Source organism: Oratosquilla oratoria, chromosome 33 (genome assembly GCF_046742065.1).
Source record: "Oratosquilla oratoria isolate Oo_2021 chromosome 33, ASM4674206v1, whole genome shotgun sequence".
Classification (NCBI taxonomy): Eukaryota; Metazoa; Arthropoda; class Malacostraca; order Stomatopoda; family Squillidae; genus Oratosquilla; species Oratosquilla oratoria.
Genome location: NC_134809.1, coordinates 15,713,200 through 15,735,228, shown reverse-complemented (window position 1 = coordinate 15,735,228; position 22,029 = coordinate 15,713,200). Strand labels below are relative to the sequence as shown.

The window sequence follows — 22,029 nt, the reverse complement described above, 5'->3', positions numbered from 1 at the left end:
GATGAAGGGTGGGTGTATGGACTAGGTTACCCCCCACACCCATATAAGGGAAGAGGGACCTTTTGGTATCTGTGTATATATAAGCATGTTTTCTACACTTTGCTTAATTAGTTTACGAAGATTTAAAACATTAGCTACGATAATTATATGAATATATTATTTGGTCATGAATAGACTGGATTAAACTTAATTAGTGTACAGACTTAAATAAATCTGAAACGATATAAATAAAAGGCTACAACATAAATTCTTATAAACTTGTATGACAAACTTGTATAAAATTATACGACAACATTGCAGTGTTGGGGTTGTACTTTACTTTTTCGCCTGTAGATGGCAGTGGTTGTTTTGGTGTCTGCAATATTAGGTGTTGCGAAATTGCTACCATGGGAGCCGATAATCCACAAAATGGTTTTAACGCCTTTATTAAGTCTCTGAACAACGTTTTGGATACACCAGTTACATGGTTCAGAGGTGAATTGTGTTATTTTATACTGTAGATCAAGCAATCAACCATTGTTGATGTTTTCATATGGTTTAATAGTAAACCATATTTCCTGTATTAATTATTTTTATACAAATTAAATGGAAAGTTGCATATACCACTTGGAAAGAAGAGTCGAATTAGAGAGCTGACCACCACGAAGTATTTACTAATTTTTACTCGTGACCTTTATTTTCTGACTTTGAGCAAAGACCTATGTATTCTCTGGAGGGACATAATTCGCGATTGGGTTACGATTTGTAATTTTGTCATGAATACAATATGAGTTACCAATAAATAAGGACACCAGGTTATGCTAAGTAGGGGGTTTAGAGGCGAAGTTACCCAACGAAGAGGTTAAATTGGGTTGGATAGATTTACCATTTGGGTTAGGGTAATCTTTCTATGCCAGCCAAGTTGCCAAACAATTTTAATTTAGGAATATACTATGTAACTATTTTCAAGATGTAGGATCAACCCTACAAAGTCTGCCCATCACAGTTAGGTTAGAGTAGACGAATGTATCATACTTAGATTTCTTCAAACTCCACATCTATCAAAATAAATATGGCATCTCAAGCAGGAGATAGGCTAAACTGGCTGGCAAGCTTTTTCATACAGTTACTAGGGTTCTAATTGGAGTTCTCACAGACACAGACCCTCTTATGCCTCGACTTTTTATAGGTGGAAGATACAATGGAAGATCCCATGTCCCCACACTCAATCTGATTTAGTCACCTTTTACAACATTTGAGGATGCAGGTAGAATTTTCTATCCATCATAGAGAGATCAGGAAGAGGTGGCCCTAGAAGTGGTAAAAAGCAGATTTGAGGGTATTTTTGTTAGAGGTGCACACCCATGTGATATAGCATTAAAAAATTAATTTTGTAAATTATAATACATCAGTGGGTAAAAGTAAGGTGATGAGTTGTACAAGGGGTGAAAGTGGCAGTAGACTGGAAGTGAACATTTAATACATTAAGGGAGAGCGACTGGAGGAAGTGGATAGTTTTAGATACTTGGGTGCAAGTGTAGCAGGAAAAGGTGGAGGTAGAATGTAGATTGAGAGAAGCGAGTAAATGCCTTGGTGGATTAAAGAGTGTAATGAGGAATAGACATTTAGGAATGGATGCAAAGAGGAGACTGTATGAAGGAGTGATTGTGCCAACAGCACTGTATGGGGCAGAAACGTGGAACATAAGAGAAGAAGAGAGAAGGAGTTTGAATGTGTTTGAGATGAGGTGTCTGAGAAGTATGGTGGGGGTTACTAGGCTGGATAGAGTGAGAAATGAGGAGGTGAGGAGGAGAACAGGGGTGAAAAAGGAGCTGGGAGATAGGGTTGATGAAAGAATATTAGGATGGTTTGGACACATGGAAAGAATGAGTGAAGAAAGACTAGTACAAGAGGTATGGAAGGCAGATGTGGAGGGAGTGAACATGAGGGGACATCCTAGGATGAGGTGGATGGATGGGGTGAAGGGGGCTTTGGGGAAGAGGGGAATGTCTGTTGAGGAAGGAAGGGAGAGGACGGAAGACAGAGGTGAGTGGAGAATGGTTGTATATGGATGATGTTGTGATTGCATGAGGAGGAATGGGCAGAGGGGTGGGGGGTGGGGTAGTATGTGTGAGTAAATTTTGACGCAGCCCGAAGGGATTTCTCCCCGTCCTCTCCTTATATGCGGGGGGGTCGCCGATTAAATGAAGCGGCCTTGCTGTGGATGTGCTGTGTCTTGCGACACTGCTTCTGACCCAGGGCAGTGGACAAGGTGCAGGGATGACCCGTCATCCAGGAGGTGCTCAGATGAGAGGGAGGGTGGGAGGGGTGTGGAGTGTATTTAGGGATGTAATGGGTGGGAGTGTTTTTATGCCTTTCCCTTTTTGGCTACCTCCCTTGAAAGGGGAAAAAAGCCTAGGTATATGTATGGATGTATGTATAATACATCAGTGTAATATATATTTTTCTTGGCAGAAATCAATAAAAAAACTTGCTAAAAGCAAATATGCTACTGAGCAAAGCTGCGAGCATAGCATCGAGATGCCATGTTTGTCCAGTCCGGTCAATGTCAGTCAGACGATGGCTTTCATGTTGTGCACTGGGTGTTCTCCAACTCTAAGTGATGTTAATAAGTGCTGTTACAAAGACAATAGGGCTTCCTTTAAGCTATACAACACCTCTGTTCCCTGCAGTCCAATTAAGTACTTAACCTCTTCACTCTGGGGCACATCGCACGTCTGGCAGCATTAGCTGCCCGACGTGCGATGTTGCATCATAATAATCGCATTATAAAAAATAAAGTCAGTGCTCAATCGTTCGTTCTCTTTCACCCGTGTATTTTGATAACCATAGAAAATTGATGAAGCCAGTTTAGAGAGAATGGAAATTACGTAGGTACGACTACAATAAATATAATCAAGATGCCGACATTGGCATTATCGAGTACCCACTTGCTCCTCATGCCGCCTACGTAGGCGTCACTGTATTGTAGTGGTTAATCAGGCTTTGGTATCTGTGATGATAATGACCACCCAGATGATCTTTAGAATTATAGATACTGCAATACTATACAGCTTAGGTTAGGTTAGGTTGGTTGGTTGGTTGGTTGGTTGGTTAGGTTGGTTGGTTGGTTGGTTGGTTGGTTAGGTTGGTTAGGTTGGTAGATAGGTTAGGTTGGTAGGTAGGTTAGGTTGGTAGGTTAGGTTGGTAGGTAGGTTAGGTTGGTAGGTTAGGTTGGTAGGGTAGGTTAGGTTAGTAGGGTAGTTTGTTATGTTGGTAGAGTAGGTTAAGTAGGGAGGTAGGTCAGGTTAGGTTAGAATAGACAATTTTATCATCCTTTCAATTCTTTGATCTCAGCTTGTGTGATATCAGTGACCCAGATGGTTTTTAGAATTACAGGTACAGCTTAGGTTACATAGGTTAGAATAGACGAATTTATCATCCTTTCATTTCGTCAGCCTTGGCATCTATCAAAAACATGGTGCATTCACTTGCCACAACTTCATTTATTAGTAAATCAGTTTTAGCAACTTTTTTTGTTATTAATTTTTGTCAAGAAAAATACATATTACATTGGTATATTATAATTTACAAAATTAATTACTGGCTGAGCGGGTTAGGGGGTCGTTACTTGCGGCAAGTGTCGAGGTGATGGCGGTTCGAGTCCTGCCACCAGCAAAGTTGAATCAAAGGCATGGTTTATTAAATTCCACGCTACAAAGTCCTTTGTAAGGGGAACCGTCCTAGCCTTCCAATAGGGGGGAGTTTGTGACGTTAAACCATGTCAAAAATTACTTATTTTCTATTGCTATATCGCATAGGTGTGCACTTCTAAAAATGTACCAATACATGAACAGGATAAAAAAAGAGACAGTAGTAGTAGAAAATTTTAATTCTAACATGTGTGGCTATGGTTTAAAGGTATTGCTGCATGTTACCATGTAGTCAGTACCTGATTATAGGGGATATGTATGTATATACTAGTTTCACAGGGGTAATTTTAGACCAGTTCATAATTCTTGCCATATGGTGCTTTTAGACTGGGCCAGTGTTTTCATTGTATGGTAACTGCCAAGTTATGTTGTAACACATTAATAAATACACTAAAAACCCACTGTTGATTTGATTTAAGAAAAGAAAGGAAATAACGATTTCCATATATTTTGATCACTTGCTGTGATCCTCTTCGGTGGAATACAAAGACAAGAGAAAACACATATCTTATATACAGAGGAGAGAGGTGGAGTAAGGGAACATGGAGATGACATATCAGGTGGCGTCTAAGCCCACGCAGCAGCATAAACGCTACCTGATATGTCATGTCCATGTTCCCTTACTCCACCTCTCTCCTCTGTATATATGTGTTTTCTCTTGTCTTTGTATTCCGCCAAAGAGGATCACAGCAAGTGATTGAAATATATGGAAATCGTTATTTCCTTTCTTTTCTTAAATCCAATCAACAGTGGGTTTTTAGTGTGTCATTGTATGGTGATAACCATGGTAAATATAAAGGTATTTGCTATTCTCATAGATGCAATTCTTATCTATATCATTGGATAGCTCGTATCATTCTTAGTATTTTCATTCAGGTGTAGGGTTTAATCTGCCCATCTCCAACATGGCCCATCTACTCAACCAAGTTGGCCCACCATGGTTAAGTTAGGTTGGTTAGGTTAGAGTAGACAAATTTATCATACTTTAATTTCTTCAGTCTCTACATCTATTAAAACAAAGATGGTGTCTCAAGCAGCTAATGGGCAGTGTTGACAATGGCCTGAGTTGGCAATGGGCTGAGCTGGCCAGCAAGCTTCAATCTTGTTTATAAGTACTGCAAATTAATGGTAATGTCCCATACTCCACACTAATACAACAGTCCAAAGATTCTTCTGAGAGATCTTTAATAGGGCTCAAGAGATGATACCAGCCATTGTAGGGCTGCGAGTTTCCAGTCAGTAAAACTCAAGGGAAAAAATAGTTATTAATAGTTTTATTTTTTGTCTTATTTATTTATGTAGTATTTATTTTATTTTTATTATCAACCTTAGACCCTACATCTACACATATACACATCAGTAAATGTTGGGTCCTTGCTCTATGCTAAAATAATCATCCCATCCAGAAAAAATCCAAGGTATGAGAATCACACTTGATCCCCCTTGATTGTCATCATTCAGCAGTAAATCATTACCGATACATTTCCAGATATTACATGCTCCAGATGCACATATGACAGAGAAGACATGAAAGATATAGTACTTCACTGTTTACACAATATAAACAGCAGTACAACATTCCTTCTCTAAGGGATCTTTGAGTCACCCAAGACTTCTTTACCATGGGGCTATGTGTCATGTGAGAGAGACGTGAGGAACAAATGGGTTGAGCATTTTACTTAAGTAAAACAACCTGACCTTTCATCAGGAAATTCATGAATAACCTCTCAAGTTATTCAATCTGATAACTACAGGAGTAAGTATTCTTGCCAAGGTCGTAAGGTTGCTTTTGTGTAAGATAATTCGTTTGCTTTACAGAATCGGTTGTTGCTAGGAGTCGTCAGGAGTACCCGTGGTACCACCGTCAATTTCAGAGGGTGCCCACCATCGATGAATGCTACACAGATGACATAGTGTGCTACATTGAAGCAGATGAGCAGTTTAAACGTGATAGGTAATGTTTGAGTGTAGTTGTTTTGTTGTAACTTTCTCAAAAGACTTGATTTGCTTTATTTAGATAATATGCAAAACAACCTGCAGAACTGTAAAAAATGTCTCATAACCTTTAAACTGTGGGTTATTATGAGCCCACCTGGCCTCTCCAACTGGGATATTTTGCAAAATGTAAACAAAAATTCTTCACCCCATAACTCCTAAACTACTAATGAAGAAGACAACTGAGGTACCAATAGAAAATACATATCATGTGCTAGCATAGGATGTGGTCTTCATGATCACATGGATTTGTTGGAAACCACACAAGGTTTCTGAAGATGGGTGATTTTTGGCACTCAAGTATGCTTCCCTGACTGATTCAGGGAGGATACTATACATTTATTATCATAAATTTCCTCACTGTTTTGATAGTAACAGTAATATGCTTAGGAGACATGGGTGTGTGTGGGTGACAAGCACAGCTGATGAAATTTAGAAATGCTGATCAAATGTGTTGCACAAATTAAGAATAGTTCTCATCAGTGAGGCACCTGCAATATGATCCAGGTTTTACTGCTTCACTAGTGAGCTATTGGCTGACCAGAATAGTTGGGATGTGGTGTGAGAAAAATTTGATGCAGCCCGAAGGGATCTCTCTCCGTCTTCGCCTCTTCTGCATGAGGGCATGGAGTGGTGGGGGGTGGGGGGCTTGGGTCACCGATTTAATGAAGTGGCCTTGCTGTGGATGTGCTGTGTCTTGTGACACTGCTTCTGACCCAGGGCAGTGGACAAGATGCAGGGATGACCTGTCATCCAAGAGGTGCCAAGATAAGAGGGAGGGAAGAGGGTGGAGTGTGATAGGGATGGAATGAGTGGGAGTGGTTTCTATGCCTTGGTTTTTTGGCTGCCTCCCTTGTAAGGGGAAAAAAAGCCTTTGGTATATGCATGTATGTATGTATATAGTAGGTTGGGTGCTTGTTTTGACTTGATCTCCCACCCTCTTAGAATAAAAGGTCTTTTGGTGTATATTGTGCCCCTGTTTACATGATACTTTGATTTTCAGGATGGTAGACAACGAGGTTCTCAACATTCTGAGGCAGAGGATGGAGGACTGTGTGATGTATGAGGGTCCAGATGCTGGGAGGAAATGCGTTAAATTAAGAGAAGATTATGAAAAAGCAGCTGAAAACTGGTTCATCAAGTGTGAGTATAATTCATTTGTTTTTGTTCATAGAAATACAGCGAGTCCTCCTTATACGGTAATTCCTTATCAAATTCACAGTTAAGGTATTTGGTAATTACTACCCTCAATTCTATTTACGGTAAGAAAAATTCACAGATACGGTATCCGCTAGATATTTTGAAGAGGAAGAAGCAGGGAGAAGGGACGTCTGCCATGTCCTATTATTACATGTTATAATGGGTTGGGTATACGGTAATTTCAATTTGCGGCAAGGTTTTCAGGAACTCATATGTACCGTATAGTGAGGACTTATTGTATAATATTTTCGATAGCTGCTTGATTGTTTTATTGAGATTTGTTGAAATTTTTCAGTAATTACCAGAATGAATACCGTATATGGGGTATATTACCTTGTATGGGATATTGATTATACACATTTAATGTATTTAGTGTTCTTGTAACTTTAGTGACACCCTTATAGACCATAGACAATTTTTTTTTTTTTTTTAATACATACGTACATATACCAAGGCTTTTTCCCCTTACAAGGGAGGTAGCCAAAAAACAAAGGCATAAAAACCATTACACCCATTCCATCCCTAATACACTCCACTCCCTTCCACCATCTGCCCTCCCTCCTATCTTGGCACCTCCTGGATGATGGGTCATCCCTGCATCTTGTCCACTGCCCTGGGTCAGAAGCAGTGTCTCAAGACACAGCACATCCACAGCAAGGCCGCTTCATTAAATCGGTGACCCCCGCCTCTCCATCCCCTCATGCAGAAAAGGAGAAGACAGGGAGAAATCCCTTCATGCTGTGTAAATTTATTTCTCACACATACTACCTCACCCCCCATCCTCTCACCTTGAATCATAACCACTACTAAACACAACACCACACTCCTTCCAAGAGAAGACTGCAGATGATTGTTTAACTTTTACTGTTCCTCCTGTCTGTTACCCATTTTAACCTCTTCACTCCGGGGCACATTGCACGTCTGGCAGCATTAGCTGCCTGATGTGCGATGTTGCATCATAATAATTGCATTATAAAAAATAAAGTCAGTGCTCAATCGTTTGTTCTCTTTCACCCATGTATTTTGATAACCATAGAAAATTGATGAAGCCAGTTTAGAGAGAATGGAAATTACGTAGGTACAACTACAATAAATATAATCAAGATGGCGATGTTGGAAGTGGTTAAGTCTCTTGTACTACTGCTTTTTATCCGGGGTCTGGACAGGAGATGGATGACCCTTCATCCATGAGGAGCTAAGAGGGAAACAAGGGTAGGGGCATTGGACTGGGTGCATAACTTGGCTACCTCCCTTATAAGGGGGAAAGAAGCTCTTGGTATGTAGGTAAGCCACAACTCCAGTTACACCACCTCTTTTAGCACACCATTGCCCCAAAAGATAGTACTTACATATACCAAAAGCTGGTTAAACCTTTATAAGGCCACACAAGCTGAGAAACATCAAAACGACACCCAAATACTTATATCACACACAAATAATCTCTTCTTTTCCTCCACAGCCACCAGACACCATCCTCCAGAAACGTATCTATAATTATATCGCTCACTGCTCCATTAACAGACTAATTTGATTGATGATATGGTTTAATGTCACAAACTTCCCCCTATTGGGAGGTTAGGACGATGCCTCTTACAGAGGACTTTGTAGCGTGGAATTCAATGAACCATACCCTTGGTTAAACTTCAGCGGTGGCAGGGTTCAAACTGCCATCTTCTCAACTTTCGCCGCAAGTTACAATGCCCTGAAAGATAATTCATTGCACGCCACCACAGATATCCATTCCTCTGACCCCCCAAAAGGAGAGAGAGTCCACATGGCAATAGCGCCATAGCCGTGGGGGGGCTATGGGGGGCTTAGCCCCCTCCCCCCCCAAAAAAAAATTCCAATTAGCCTCCTAAATTGAGTTTGCCTCAAAAGTATTATGAATACACTACACCAGAAAACTTACAAAAAATAAGCCAAATTTATGGTGAATTTGTGGTACATGATACATAAAATATAAAATTGTAGCTATCATAACAGGCATATAAAATATTGCCACTGATTATATATACATGTGTGTGTGGCCACAGTACAGAGGCAGCCCCCCCCAAAAAAAAAAAAAAAAATACATACATACATACATACATACATACATACATATACCAAGGCTCCTCTCCCCCTTACCAGGGTGGTAGCCAAAAAGGACAAGGCACAAAAACACTCCCACCCATTCCATCCCCGAAAACACTCCCACCCATTCCATCCCCGAAAACACTCCACACCCCTCCACCCTCCCTCCCATCTTAGCACCTCCTAGATGACGGGTCATCCCTGCACCCTGTCCACTGCCCTGGGTCAGAAGCAGTGTCGCAGGACACAGCACATCCACAGCAAGGCCGCTTCATTAAATCGGCGTCCCCCCCCTCTCCGTCCCCCCATATAAAGGAGAAGACAGGGAGAAATCCCTTCGGGCTGCATCAAAATTTTTGCTCACACTACCTCACCCCCATTCCCCCGTCCAATCCACCTCATGCATCACAACATTTTCCATATACAACCATTCTCCATTCACCCCTGTCTTCTGTCCTCTCCCGTCCTTCCTCAACCGACATTCCCCTCTTCCCCAAAGCCCCCTTCACCCCATCCATCCATCTCATCCTAGGACGTCCCCTCATGTTCACTCCCTCCACATCTGCCTTCCATACCTCCTTTACTAGTCTTTCTTCACTCATTCTTTCCATGTGTCCAAACCATCCCAATACTCTTTCATCCACCCTATCTCCCAACTCCCTTTCCACCCCTGTTCTCCTCCTCACTTCCTCATTTCTCACTCTATCCAGCCTAGTAACCCCCATCATACTTCTCAGACACTTCATCTCAAACACATTCAAGTTCCTTCTCTCTTCCTCTCTCATGTTCCATGTTTCTGCTCCATACAGTGCTGTTGGCACAATCACTCCCTCATACAGTCTCCTCTTAGCATCTATTCCCAGATTCCTATTCCTCATTACACTTTTTAAACCACCAAGGCATTTACTCGCTTCTCTCAATCTACATTCTACCTCCACCTTCACTCCACCCTTTCCTGCCGCACTTGCACCCAAATATCTAAAACTATCCACTTCCTCCAGTTGCTCTCCCTTAATGCTCACTTCCAGATTACTGCCACTTTCACCCCTTGTACATCTCATCACCTTACTTTTACCCACATTTATCTTCAGCTTTCTTCTGTCACACACTCTCCCAAACTCTGTCACCAGCTTCCTCAATCCCTCCTCCGATCCTGCCACAAGCGCAGTGTCGTCCGCAAACAACAGCTGGCTCACCTCCCACTTTTCTCCATTTTCTTTAACCATCTCCAATCCCTTGCCCACCACCCCTGCATTCACCCCTCGCACCACCATCCATGTACAAGTTGAACAGCCAGGGCGACATAACGCATCCCTGACGAAGTCCCACCTTTACCTCTAACAAAAAAATAAATAAAATAAAATAAAATAAAATAAAATAAAATAAAATAAAATGAAATGAAATAAATCCTGGCTATGGGCCTACAGGGCAAGACTGTGATGTGGCCACCATTTACCCCTTCCAAGCTACCAGAAGAGGCTGGATGCATTGTGGATAACTGTCCAGGATGTAACATTTCACCCTATACAACACATTATGGAAGACTGTGTTGTACACAGTCATGCAACACAATATACACTCTGTAAAGGATTTATGGGAAAATCCCTTCCCAGAAGTGGCGTTCCGTAGGGAGTTGGGACTGTTCAGCCAGTTTAGAGAATGACAACCTTTATAAGGGGAAAGAAGCCATTGGTAGATAGATAGGATGCTATCTCTCTTTTTCTTCCTCTTTCTCCTCTCTATCTTTCTCTCTCTTTATCTATATCTATCACTCCTCTTTTTCTCTCTCCTCTCCTCCTTCCTCTCTTTCCTTCCTCTCTTTCCTCTCTCCTCTTTCCTTCCTCTCTTTCCTTTCTCCTCTTTCCATCCTCTCTTTCCTTTCTCCTCTCTCCTTCATCTCTTTTTTTTCTCTCCTCTCTCCTTCCTCTCTCCTGCATATCTCTCTCCTTTTATCTCTCGTCTCTTTATCTCTTCTCTCTCTCCTCTCTCTCTCTCCTCTCTCTCTCTCTTCTTTATCTCTCTTCTTTATCTCTCTTCTTTATCTCTCTCCTCTCTTTCCTTCCTTCCTCTCTTTCCTTCCTTCCTCTCTTTCTTCCTTCCTCTCTTTCTTCCTTCCTTTCCTTCCTTACTTCCTTTCCTTCCTTCCTTCCTCTCTTTCCTTCCTTCCTTTCCTTCCTTCCTCTCTTTCCTTCCTTACTTCCCTTTCTGTCCTTCCCTTTCCTTCCTTCCCTTTCCTTCCTTCCCTTTGCTTCATTCCTTCCCTTTGCTTCATTCCTTCACTTCTTTCCTCTCTTTCCTTCCTTCCTTCCTTTCCTTTCCTTCCTTCCCTTTCCTTCCTTCCTCTCTTTCCTTCCTTCCTCTCTTTCCTTCCTTCCTCTCTTTCCTTCCTTCCTCTCTTTCCTTCCTTCCTTTCCTTCCTCTCTTTCCTTCCTTCACTTCTTTCCTCTCTTTCCTTCCTCTCCTTCCTTCCTTCCTCTTTCCTTCCTTCCTTTCCTTCCTTCCTTTCCTTTCTTCCTTTCCTTTCCTTCCTCTCTTTCCTTCCTTCATTTTCTTCCTCTCTTTCCTTCCTTCCTCTCTTTCCTTCCTTCCTTTCCTTCCTTCCTTCCTTCCCTTCCTTCCTCTCTTTCCTTCCTTTCCTTCCTTCCTTTCCTTCCTTCCTTTCCCTCCTTCCTTCCTTTCCTTCCTCTCTCCCCTTCCTTCCTCTCTCCCTCCCTCCCTCCCTCCCTCCCTCCCTCCCTCCCTACCTCTCTCTCTCTCTCTCTCTCTCTCTCTCTCTCTCTCTCTCTCTCTCTCCTCTTTCCTCTCTTCTTTCTGTCTCGCCTCTTTCCTCTCTTCTTTCTGTCTCTCCTGTCTACTCTCTTCTTTCTCTGTCTCTCCTGTCTCTGTCTCCTCTATCTTCTGTCTCTCCTCTCTCCTCTGTCTCTCCTCTCTCCTTACCCCTCTCTATGTATCTTTCTTTCTCTTTCTCTCAGTCTGTCTCTGTCTCTCTCTTATTCCCACCCTTGTTGGTCACACTTTCTCCACCCTCACTTATAGCCTCATTGTTCACTCTCTCCACCTACTCTCACAGCCTTCTTGCTCTTTCTCTCTCCTCTACATGACAGGCTCCTTGCTCTTTTTCTCCTCTCTACCACTGCCTCCTTTCTCTATATCTCTCCCCTCTCGCAGTGTCTTTGCTCTTTCAGTCTCTCACTGTCTGTCTGTCTGTCTTCTGTCTTCCTTGCTCTCTCTCCTCTCCTCTCCCACTTCCTTATGTTCGGCCCATTCCTGATGAATTATAATTTAAATAATGTTACAAGTAACCTAGATTTGTTCAGTAAATGTGTTGGTGTGTTTCTCATATCCACTGTTTTTTAATCTAACATTTGTGTATTATGTATTATATCGAGATAGATTTTCTAATGTACGTGTTGTTTCTTGCCCCAGATGGAGACCTCGGAGCCCACGGAAATGTCGTAGATGCCTTCATGAAGCAGAAGCACCGTATGCTTTGGGAAAGGCGACACGGACCTGTTGGCTCAGGGATGAAGAATAAAATATGAACATTTGTAACTATCATTTCTGAAATATTGCCAACATGAACTGACTAGGTTCATTGATGATATTTGATTTTGGCAATTTGTTGATTAATGGCAAAAGTGTGTACAAGTTCATACTAAACAGAAGCCTTACTCTTTGTTATGTATGTCTGAACATGTGGATTAACTGTAAATAAAGCATATAGGGTGTTTTGAAAAAAATTGTGTGTATATAAAATATGGCCATGATTGACCAGTATGTAATACATGTACAGACAATTCAAAATACAGTAGTTTTTTGATTCCTTTTTATTTGATTTATCATTATGAGTTAGAATATTTGATGTATATATAATTAATACAGTGGTCTTGTAAAAGTCTCGCAAAGTGAAATTTTATTTTCTTCAGCAATGATGTTCACAAAAATATCTGTCTGCATTTCTGTGGAGCCATGATCTGCAGGTGACTTGTGAGAAATTGCTTTATGTAAAGACAAGGATTCTGGTACTTTGGACAATAAATAATACTACATACATATACCAAAAGATTTTTCCCCCATACAAGGGAGGTAGCCAAAAAACGAAGACATAAAATCCACTCTCACCCATTCCATCCCCACATACTCCACTCCTATTCACCCCACTCCCTCCCTCTTATCTTGGCACCTCCTGGATGACTGATCATCTCTATATCTTGCCCACTGCACTGGGTCAGAAGCAGTGTCACAAGACAGCACTTCCACAGCAATGGCTCTTCATTAAATTTATGACCTCTCTTTCCGTCCCTTCATGCAGAAAAAGAGAAGGGGAGAAATATCTTCGGGCTGCATCAAATTATTTTTTTTACTTGTACTCCCTTACCGGAAGCTCGCTGGCTGAGCAGGTTAGGGCGTCGTTACTTGCGGCGAAGATCGAGGTGAGGGCGGTTCGAATCCTGCCACCAGCGAAGTTGTTGTTGTTGTTGTTCCCTAGACTGTCTGTCCGAGCAGTCCTGTCTCCCCAAGGAATGCCACAGCCGAAACTGGGTTTTCCCACAAATCCTTTATAGACTGTATGTTGTGTTGTCTGCGTGCATGATTGTGTATAATGCAGTCTTCCATTATGTGTTGTATGGTATGGGGTGAAGTGTTACATCCTGGGCAGCTGTTCACAATGCGGTCATCCAGCCTCTTCTGGTAGCTTAGAAGTGCTGGGTGGTGGCTGCACCGCAGTCTGGCCAAGTGGACTCTGTCCTTTTGTGGGAGAGAGGATTCAGAAGGGTGGATATCAGGGGGTCTGGCATGCAGCAGTGTGTTAATGGAGCGGTGGGTGATATGATTATGAATATGTTTCCGGAGGCTGGTATTTGGTGGTTATGGAGGAAGAGAAGAGAGTATCTGTGTGTGATACAGGTCTTTGGGTTTTGTTTGAATGTTTCTTGGTGTGTGTGGGTGTTCTGCTATGTAGTGTAGCGGGTGTGATGTGTTTGTAGTGGCTGCGGCACGTGTTTGTGTGCCTCTCATGTCAAGGTTGTCCTTGACTTTGAGGACTTTTGTTTCATGGTGTAAATGGTGTGTAGGTGTTGTATTTGTGCAGCCTGTAATTGTTTTTAGGGCTTTGTTTTGTATGATTTGAAGGGTGTTGTGGTGTGTCTCACTGAGATTAGGAGCCCATGCAGGACTCGCATAATTCATCACTGAGCGTATGCATTGTTTGTATATTGTTGTATTAGTTTTTGTTTTGTCCAAATGTTGTTCCAGTGATTGACTTAAGTGCGTTAAGTCTAGGTGTGCATTTGTTTTTTATGTTTGTGATGTGTTGTTTGAAAGACATGGATGTATTGTATGTTACACCAAGAATTTTCGGTGTGTTTGTGTGTGGTAATAGTGTTGTTGATGTAGAGATGAGGTATGTATTTGTGTTCTTTTGTCCAGTTGGTGAGAAGTGTTGCTGTAGATTTGGTTGGAGCTATTTTGAGTCTGTTTGTGGTGAACCATGTGTTGAGTGTATCAGGTATGGCTGGATTATTTCTGCAGCTTTGTTACGATGTGTGCATGTGATTGTTATGTCGTCTGCGTAGGAAGAGATTTGTATTTCTTAGGTGTCTGGTGTGGGTAAGTCATGCATGTGTAGATTAAAGAGCGTGGGGGATAGAACAGAGCCCTGTGGTACTCCATTCTTAATGTTTCTGATGTGCGATGATTGGCCATTTTATGACACATAAGCATTCCTACCTGCCAGATAATTGGCCAGCCATCTTTTGGTGTTATTGTGCATGTTTATATTGCTGTGTGAGAGCGTGTTGTGTTACTGTTGGATAGTGTAATGCTGTTGAGTGTTTTGTACAATTTGCTTGTGTTTGTTTTGTGATCAAGTGTATTGATAAATTTTTACCAATTTTATGTTTTTTTGTTCGTGTATTTTATTGGCAATCACAGTGTTTAGTCTGCTATGTTTTGAGGGATAGGCATGGGGGTATTGTGTTTAAGTGTGTCTCGTTGTCTGGAGCCGCAGCGTCTACGTCGTGGGACCACCCCCCAACCCCAAGAGTTGGGGGCCAAACGGCGGCAACCATCCCTGGCCACCGGCTCTACGCAGGTGGCACCGATCCCCAAGAGGAGCTACGACTGCCTTGGGGAGTACCACAATCCTTTTTCTCAACATTAGAGTGTTGTTGATGTAGAGATGAGGTATGTATTTGTGTTCTTTTGTCCAGTTGGTGAGAAGTGTTGCTGTAGACTTGGTTGGAGCTATTTTGAGTCTGTGATGAACCATGTGTTGAGCGTATCAAGGTATGGCTGGGTTATTTCTGCAGCTTTGTCTGTGTTACGATGTGTGCATGTGATTGTTATGTCGTCTGCGTAAGAAGAGATTTGTATTTCTGAGGTGTCTGGTGTGGTTAAGTCATGCATGTATAGATTAAAGAGCGTGGGGGATAGAACAGAGCCCTGTGGTACTCCATTCTTAATGTTTTTGATGTGCGATGATTGGCCATTTTATGACACATAAGCATTCCTACCTGCCAGATAATTGGCTAGCCATCTTTTGGTGTTATTGTGCATGTCTGTGTTATATATCTTATTTGTTAGGTTGTGGCAGGGGATAGCATCAAAAGCTTTACTAATGTCTAATGTTATAAGAAGTGTTCTGTGGTGGGGCCTATCTGAATTGATGTCATCTAAAATTCTTTGTGTGAGGTTTATCAGAAGAGTGTTTGTGGAGTGTAGTGGCCTAAAACCGTGTTGTGAGTCAGCAAGGGGAATATGTGGTGTGACAAGTTGAAGTATTAGGCATTCAATGACTTTAGAGGGGGTGCAGAGAAGTGTGATTGGGCGGTGCGATGTTGGGATTGTTGGGTCTTTGTTCAGTTTTGGAATGGTGATTATTTTACCATGCTTCCAGATGTCGGGTATAGTGTTGTGTGAATAGCTGTAGTTTGCAATGTTTGTGAGTGCGTGTATACCTTGTGGTCCAATGTGTTTTAGGTGGATGTTACTTATGTTATCAGGGCCACAGGCAGATGAGTGCTTGAGATTATGTATTATGTGTTTTGTCTGACTGTCTATGAAGGGTGTATAGTCTGAGTCTGTGGGAAAGTCTTTCTTACGTCGAATAGTGCGTCGGTCGTCAGGGTGAGAAGTGAGATGGCTTGTCTGTGCAAAATGATTTATGAGTGTGTTTGCTTGTTGTCTGTTTGAGGGTAGATTGTCTGTTGTTGTGATTATTGGTGCGTGAGAGCGTGTTGTGTTACTGTTGGATAGTGTAATACTGTTGAGTGTTTTGTACGATTTGCTGGTGTTTGTTTTGTGATCAAGTGTATTGATAAAGTTTTGCCAATTTTGTGTTTTTTGTTCGTGTATTTTATTGGCAATCACAGTGTTTAGTGTTTGTATTTGGTCTGCTATGTTTTGAGGGATAGGTGTGGGGGTATTGTGTTTAAGTGTGTCTCATTGTCTGGAGCCACAGCGTCTACGTCGTGGGACCACCTCCCAACCCCAAGAGTTGGGGGCCAAACGGCGGCAACCAGCCCTGGCCACCGGCTCTACGCAGGTGGCACCGATCCCCAAGAGGAGCTACGACTGCCTTGCAGAGTACCACAATCCTTTTTCTCAACATTAGAGTGCTGTTGATGTAGAGATGAGGTATGTATTTGTGTTCTTTTGTCCAATTGGTGAGAAGTGTTGCTGTAGACTTGGTTGGAGCTATTTTGAGTCTGTGATGAACCATGTGTTGAGCGTATCAAGGTATGGCTGGGTTATTTCTGCAGCTTTGTCTGTGTTACGATGTGTGCATGTGATTGTTATGTCGTCTGCGTAAGAAGAGATTTGTATTTCTGAGGTGTCTGGTGTGGGTAAGTCATGCATGTATAGATTAAAGAGCATGGGGGATAGAACATGCGAAGTTGAACTAAGGGCATGGTTCATTAAATTCCACTCTTCAAAGCCCTCTGTGAGGGGCACCGTCCTAGCCTCCCGATAGGGGGGAGTGTGTGATGTTAAACCATATCATCATCACTCTCTTACTCCCTCATCCCATAGTCTGTGCTCAAAGGAGTCCATTCAAGGTGTGGCATTCATCGTGATTTACTACTAGCCATGTTGCCAAATTAATCTTAGTGTGGATCTCTCTCCCTCTTATTTCCTATGTGATATTTGATTTTTTTTTCTGCATATAGTAAAGGAAGCTGTAAAGTACAATGTGTATTGCTTTTTAGGATTATGATAATTTGTATAAATTCTGTGACGCATAACAAAGCCTTTTCCCTATGTTGCCATGCTGATGTGTCTTGGGTGAGACAGATAGGTTGGGGTGGGTAATTGTTGTTATATTTCTAAAAAGTTACTCATTATACTATACAATTTCTTTTACTATATACATACATATACCAAAGGCTTTTTCCCCCTTACAGGGGAGATAGCCAAAAAAACAGACATAAACCACTCCCACCCATTCCATCCCCAACACAATCCACTCTCCTCTACCCTCTTCCCTCCCTCACATCTTGGCACCTCCTGGATGACTGGTCATCCCTGCATCCTGTCCACTGCCCTGGGTCAGAATCAGTGCTGCAAGACACAGCACAAAGAATGCTGCCACCAAGTCTTCCCACTTGAGTTGTATGAGGCGACAGAAAACGAGACGGGGGATAGGACTAGGAATCCTGCTACCTGTAGCCCCACAGGGGACATTCCTAAAAAAGTAAAGGCATAAGAGCGTCTTTTACTATACAGTACTACCTCTCATTAATGGTGTCCGTTGATGTGAATAATCCATTGATTTGGAGTGGTTTTTGGGTGGCATAGTGATTGCATGCCACCAAAAACACCGCAAACACAGCTAATTAACGTCCGTTAATGAGAGGTAGTACTGTGAGAATCAACACTGTGTGAGATTGAAACCTTTATTGGTACGACATTTCACTTGTTACAGCTTTTTCAAATACAGACATATGGCAAACACTCTGTACATATAGGCCGACGGGGAAGGAACTGGGAGAGGTTATCAGGGAGGGGTGGGTGGTAGGTGGAGGGGCAGAGGGGTGTGTGAGAAGGGGACAGGTGGGACTTGGTGGAGATAAAGGAGGACATTTCGGACAGTTTGTTGAAGTGGACTAAGGGGGACATTTCATACATTTGTATAATGCGGGTAACAGATGGATGATAGGAGGGCGATGTTGAACATGCCTCTGTTCTGCTCAATGGTTTTGAAGCTTTGAATGGCGGCCGCTTCCAGGCATTTGCTCCTCACCCTGTCTGGTTCACTAAAAAGAAGCTCTGCGTTATCCCAATCCATCAGGTGGTCGTTGGCGTTCCGGTGGATAACACAGGCGTTGGTGGTGATGTTGTTCCGGGAATCGTAGCGATGCTCCCGGATCCGGGTCTTCAGGTCACGGGAGGTCTCACTGATATATACTTTATCACATCCAGCACAGGGTATGCGGTAGACACCAGTGTTTTTTCCCCACATCTCGTCCTGGCTGTCACTCCTTCTAGAGAGCTCTTTGATAGTCCTGCTGGACTGGCCCACTACCTGAATATTGCAACGCCCAAGTGTCTGGGTGAGGGTGGTGGTGACGCTGCTGGCTGGAAGGATAAGCCTCCTAGCTGGATCTTTCGTTGGTTCCCGCCCTTCCATTATTTTGAGTGCCTTTTTCTTGCACTGGTGGATGATGCACTCTGGATATTTTAATTTCTGAAAGACCTCCTTTATGTGCCTAAACTGGTCCTCTAAGAATTCAGGGCTGTAATTGAAAAAGCTGTAAGAAGTGACGCGTCGTACCAATAAAGGTTTCGATCTCGCATGGTGTTGATTCTCACAGTCTTGTCGGCTTTTACCATTGCGTTTCAGAGGTAGTATTGTACATTATAGAAGAAAAAAAATTCAAATAGCACAAAGATGGGAAATAAGAGAGAGGCATGCGCCAAGTTTGATTTGGCAGAATGGCTGGTAGTAAATCACAATATGTACCACACCCTGAATGGATTCTTCAGAGTGCACAAACTATAGGAACCTTTACTGGCTGGTGGAGCATTGGGCTCTCCTCAGATGATAGCTAACTACTGCCTCACCACTTCTTTGTGGTACCCAATGGGATTGGCTCCAACCAGGGAAATTGATACTGTGAAGATGCAACTAACTGGCTGACAGAATATCCAGTCACTGTTAACCTCTTCAATACAGGTCAAATTCTTGCCCGCAGCATTGGATGCCTAATGTATGGTGCATCACACTGTTTGTGTTATGAAATATAAAGTCACTGCTGTACTACTTGTTCTCTTTTACTCTGAGTAACAATACATACATTAACCAAAAGCTTTTTCCCCCTACCTGGGGGTAGCCAAAAAGAAATAGGCATAGAAACCACTCCCACCCATTCCATTTCCTATATATTCCACTCCCCTCCACCCTCCACTGCTAAAGTGGATGGAAGACTTCTTGCATGAAAGAAAAATGAGAGTGGTGATAATTGACAAACATTCTAATTGGGATGAAGTGATTAGTGGAGTTCCACAAGGAACAGTTCTGGCCCCAATAATGTTTGCTATATATATTAATGATATGGATAAAGGAATTGAAAGTTATATGAGCTTCTTTGCAGACGATGCAAAATTGTTGAAAAAAGTGAACACTAGAAGATTGCGAGTCACTGCAGAATGATCTCAATAAAGTATGGGAATGGAGTAGGAAGTGGGAGATGGAATTCAATATTAAGTGTAGTATAATGGAATTTGGAAGAAGCAAAAAAAGAATAGTGGGATCATATAAATTGGAAGAGGAAGAAATTAAAAAAGTAGAAAATGAGAAGGACCTGGGAGTCATTATTATAAATAATATGTCCCATGAGAAACATACAAACAAAAATTTTGTAGAAACTTATAATCTGATAAGAACAATCCAGTCCATTTTCTCTCTCCTGACCAAGACAAAAAGCTCCCTTTTCCAGTGTGAATGGTACCAGAATGTCAAATGGCAGACAGTCCTACATGGGATTTACAGATCATGGCCTTATCTCTGACTTTCAGCAACTCCATACTTTGAATATACCTTCTGCATTTCCATCCCTCAAATTACATCATCTCAAACTTCACTCAGAGAGGGGTGGAATTTCATCTATTGATAGACCAGCAACCATCACCCGACTATTAGCCTATCGTATTTATGGTTTAAAAATTTCATACGGGAAAGTCTGAGAACTTACTGGTTTCTGTTCTCAGATATTTGGTGGTCTGAAGTTAAGGAGAAATCTTGACGGCTTGTGATAAGAACCGTAAAAGTCCTAAGCCGAGGTTTCTTGAGAGAAGCGTCTGGTACCAATGCTGAAGGTGATCTGACCTTCAGTTGACGAAAAGTAGTGTCGTTCGGCAGGGACCCTTACGAGTTCATAAAGGCTTCGAAGCCACGGGACAACTTATACTTTAAGCAAATTCTCAAAGTTCCCGGTTTATAAATCAAAATTACATCATAGGTTTAATAAAATAAAGAGGGAGGGGAGGTTAATTGTATCTTAATTAAAGTTACGATAGTGTGGTATGCAGTTTTGGGAAAGGTTCCTGAATTGAAATTAAACAAGCCTTGAGGGAAATTGCCGTAACTTAAGGTAAACAATGCAGTTCCCTAACAATAATTACCACAGCCTTCCCGACAACAAAAAGAAAGTGTTTAAGAAATATAACACTTTCGAGCAAAATTACAAGTTTTTGAGTGCTAGAGACCTTACTAGGTCTCTAGAGGCTAGTGCAGTCATACGAGTTGGCCTCAAAGAGGCAGATTCTAGAGTGACACAATCGTCTTGTAAAGAATTAACCCTCCTCTAAGTTTGAGGCCTCTTCAAAGGGTTCCAACTCTAGCCTGAACATTAGGTTCCCCAGGGGATTCATCCTCAAGACTGGAACTCAACTTGGCAAATAGAAGAGAGGTATTAGACTCCTTTAATTCTCTTCTTTCTTGCCCTACATAGATGGCACATCCATAGGCTTCCTTGGAAGCATCAGCAAATACAAATAATTTAAGGGGAGATTCAGTACAGAAAGTTTTCCTTTTAAAGGATAGGTTATTAACCTCCCTAAAATTTTCACATAACTTGTTCCATCTAGCAAGTAACTCGCTATCTAATTTCCAATCCCAATCCACCATCTTTTGGCACATCTCTCTAATAAGGATTTTTCCATGCAACAGCACAGGAGAGAAAAGCCCTAAAGGATCAAATACAGAAGACAAGGAAGACAAAACTTGTCTTTTGGTCAAGACATCTTTGTCAAGGGAAACATCCTTGATTCTCAAAGTATCATAATCCTTATTATAAATATATCCCAACACTTTTACCTCTTCTTTATTGCAAACTACTTCTTGATCAAGAACAGAAAGAACAGAAATCAAGTTGCATGTCCACTCCCTGAGAGGTAAACCTCCATTGAGCATCTCATTAATCTTCTTGGCCATAGCAGGGAGGGAACAAAGCTCATTGGTAGTGTAGACAAAACTGTCTACATAAAATTTATCTTTGATTAAGGAGCCAGTTAGAGTGTCAGGCTGCAAAGAAAGATGGTGTTGGATAATGAAATTCAGAATGAATGGAGAGCAAATGAAGCCAAAAATGATAGTATTATACCTGAAGGGTATATACTGGTCGTTAATCTTCCTAAAGAAACAGAACCTGTTACGATCAGTCTCATCCTTCAAACGGATCTGCAAGAAGGCTTTCATATCATCAGCCAAAATGACATAATTATTGGTTCTGAAATACAACAAGAAAGAGAGGAGGTTGTTCATTAAATCAACTCCCAGGAATGCAGCTTCATTTAAGGAAGGAGCTTTTCCTACTTTAAGAGAGGAATTGAAAACTGGCCTTATTCTAGAAGTGGCAAGATCATCCTTCAACACATGTCTATGGGGTATAAAGATTTGTCCAGGGACTCTTTTAGTAACTGGCTCAATAATACCCAAGGCCTCTTGCTGGTCAAACACAGCTTCATATTCCTCTCTAAGCCCCTTTTGCTCAAGTTTGTCATAAACCCTTTGAGCCACTGCCAAGGCAATCTTCAAAGTAGAGGGAACAAGGTCCACCAAATCCTT

At 41.9% G+C, this 22,029-nt stretch overlaps 1 protein-coding gene across 1 annotated transcript; it reads left to right on the top strand.

Annotated features, from left to right (window-relative positions):
- The first annotated feature begins 314 nt into the window (after nucleotides 1-314).
- Nucleotides 315-12,783, top strand: ND-PDSW (NADH dehydrogenase (ubiquinone) PDSW subunit). Its single transcript, XM_076172670.1, has 4 exons — nucleotides 315-474; nucleotides 5,511-5,646; nucleotides 6,691-6,830; nucleotides 12,387-12,783. Exons 1-4 carry the CDS (start codon nucleotides 387-389, stop codon nucleotides 12,500-12,502), a joined length of 480 nt encoding a protein of 159 aa, XP_076028785.1. The 5' UTR covers nucleotides 315-386; the 3' UTR covers nucleotides 12,503-12,783.
- The last annotated feature ends 9,246 nt before the right edge of the window (nucleotides 12,784-22,029 follow it).

What these genes read in the sequence shown, in the direction of transcription:
- ND-PDSW (XM_076172670.1), top strand. Translation starts at nt 387, where the DNA reads ATGGGAGCCGATAATCCACAAAATGGTTTTAACGCCTTTATTAAGTCT. An exon ending in GAGCAGTTTAAACGTGATAG is followed by an intron (nt 5,647 to 6,690) that starts GTAATGTTTGAG and finishes TTTGATTTTCAG; the next exon opens with GATGGTAGACAACGAGGTTC. An exon ending in TGAAAACTGGTTCATCAAGT is followed by an intron (nt 6,831 to 12,386) that starts GTGAGTATAATT and finishes TTCTTGCCCCAG; the next exon opens with ATGGAGACCTCGGAGCCCAC.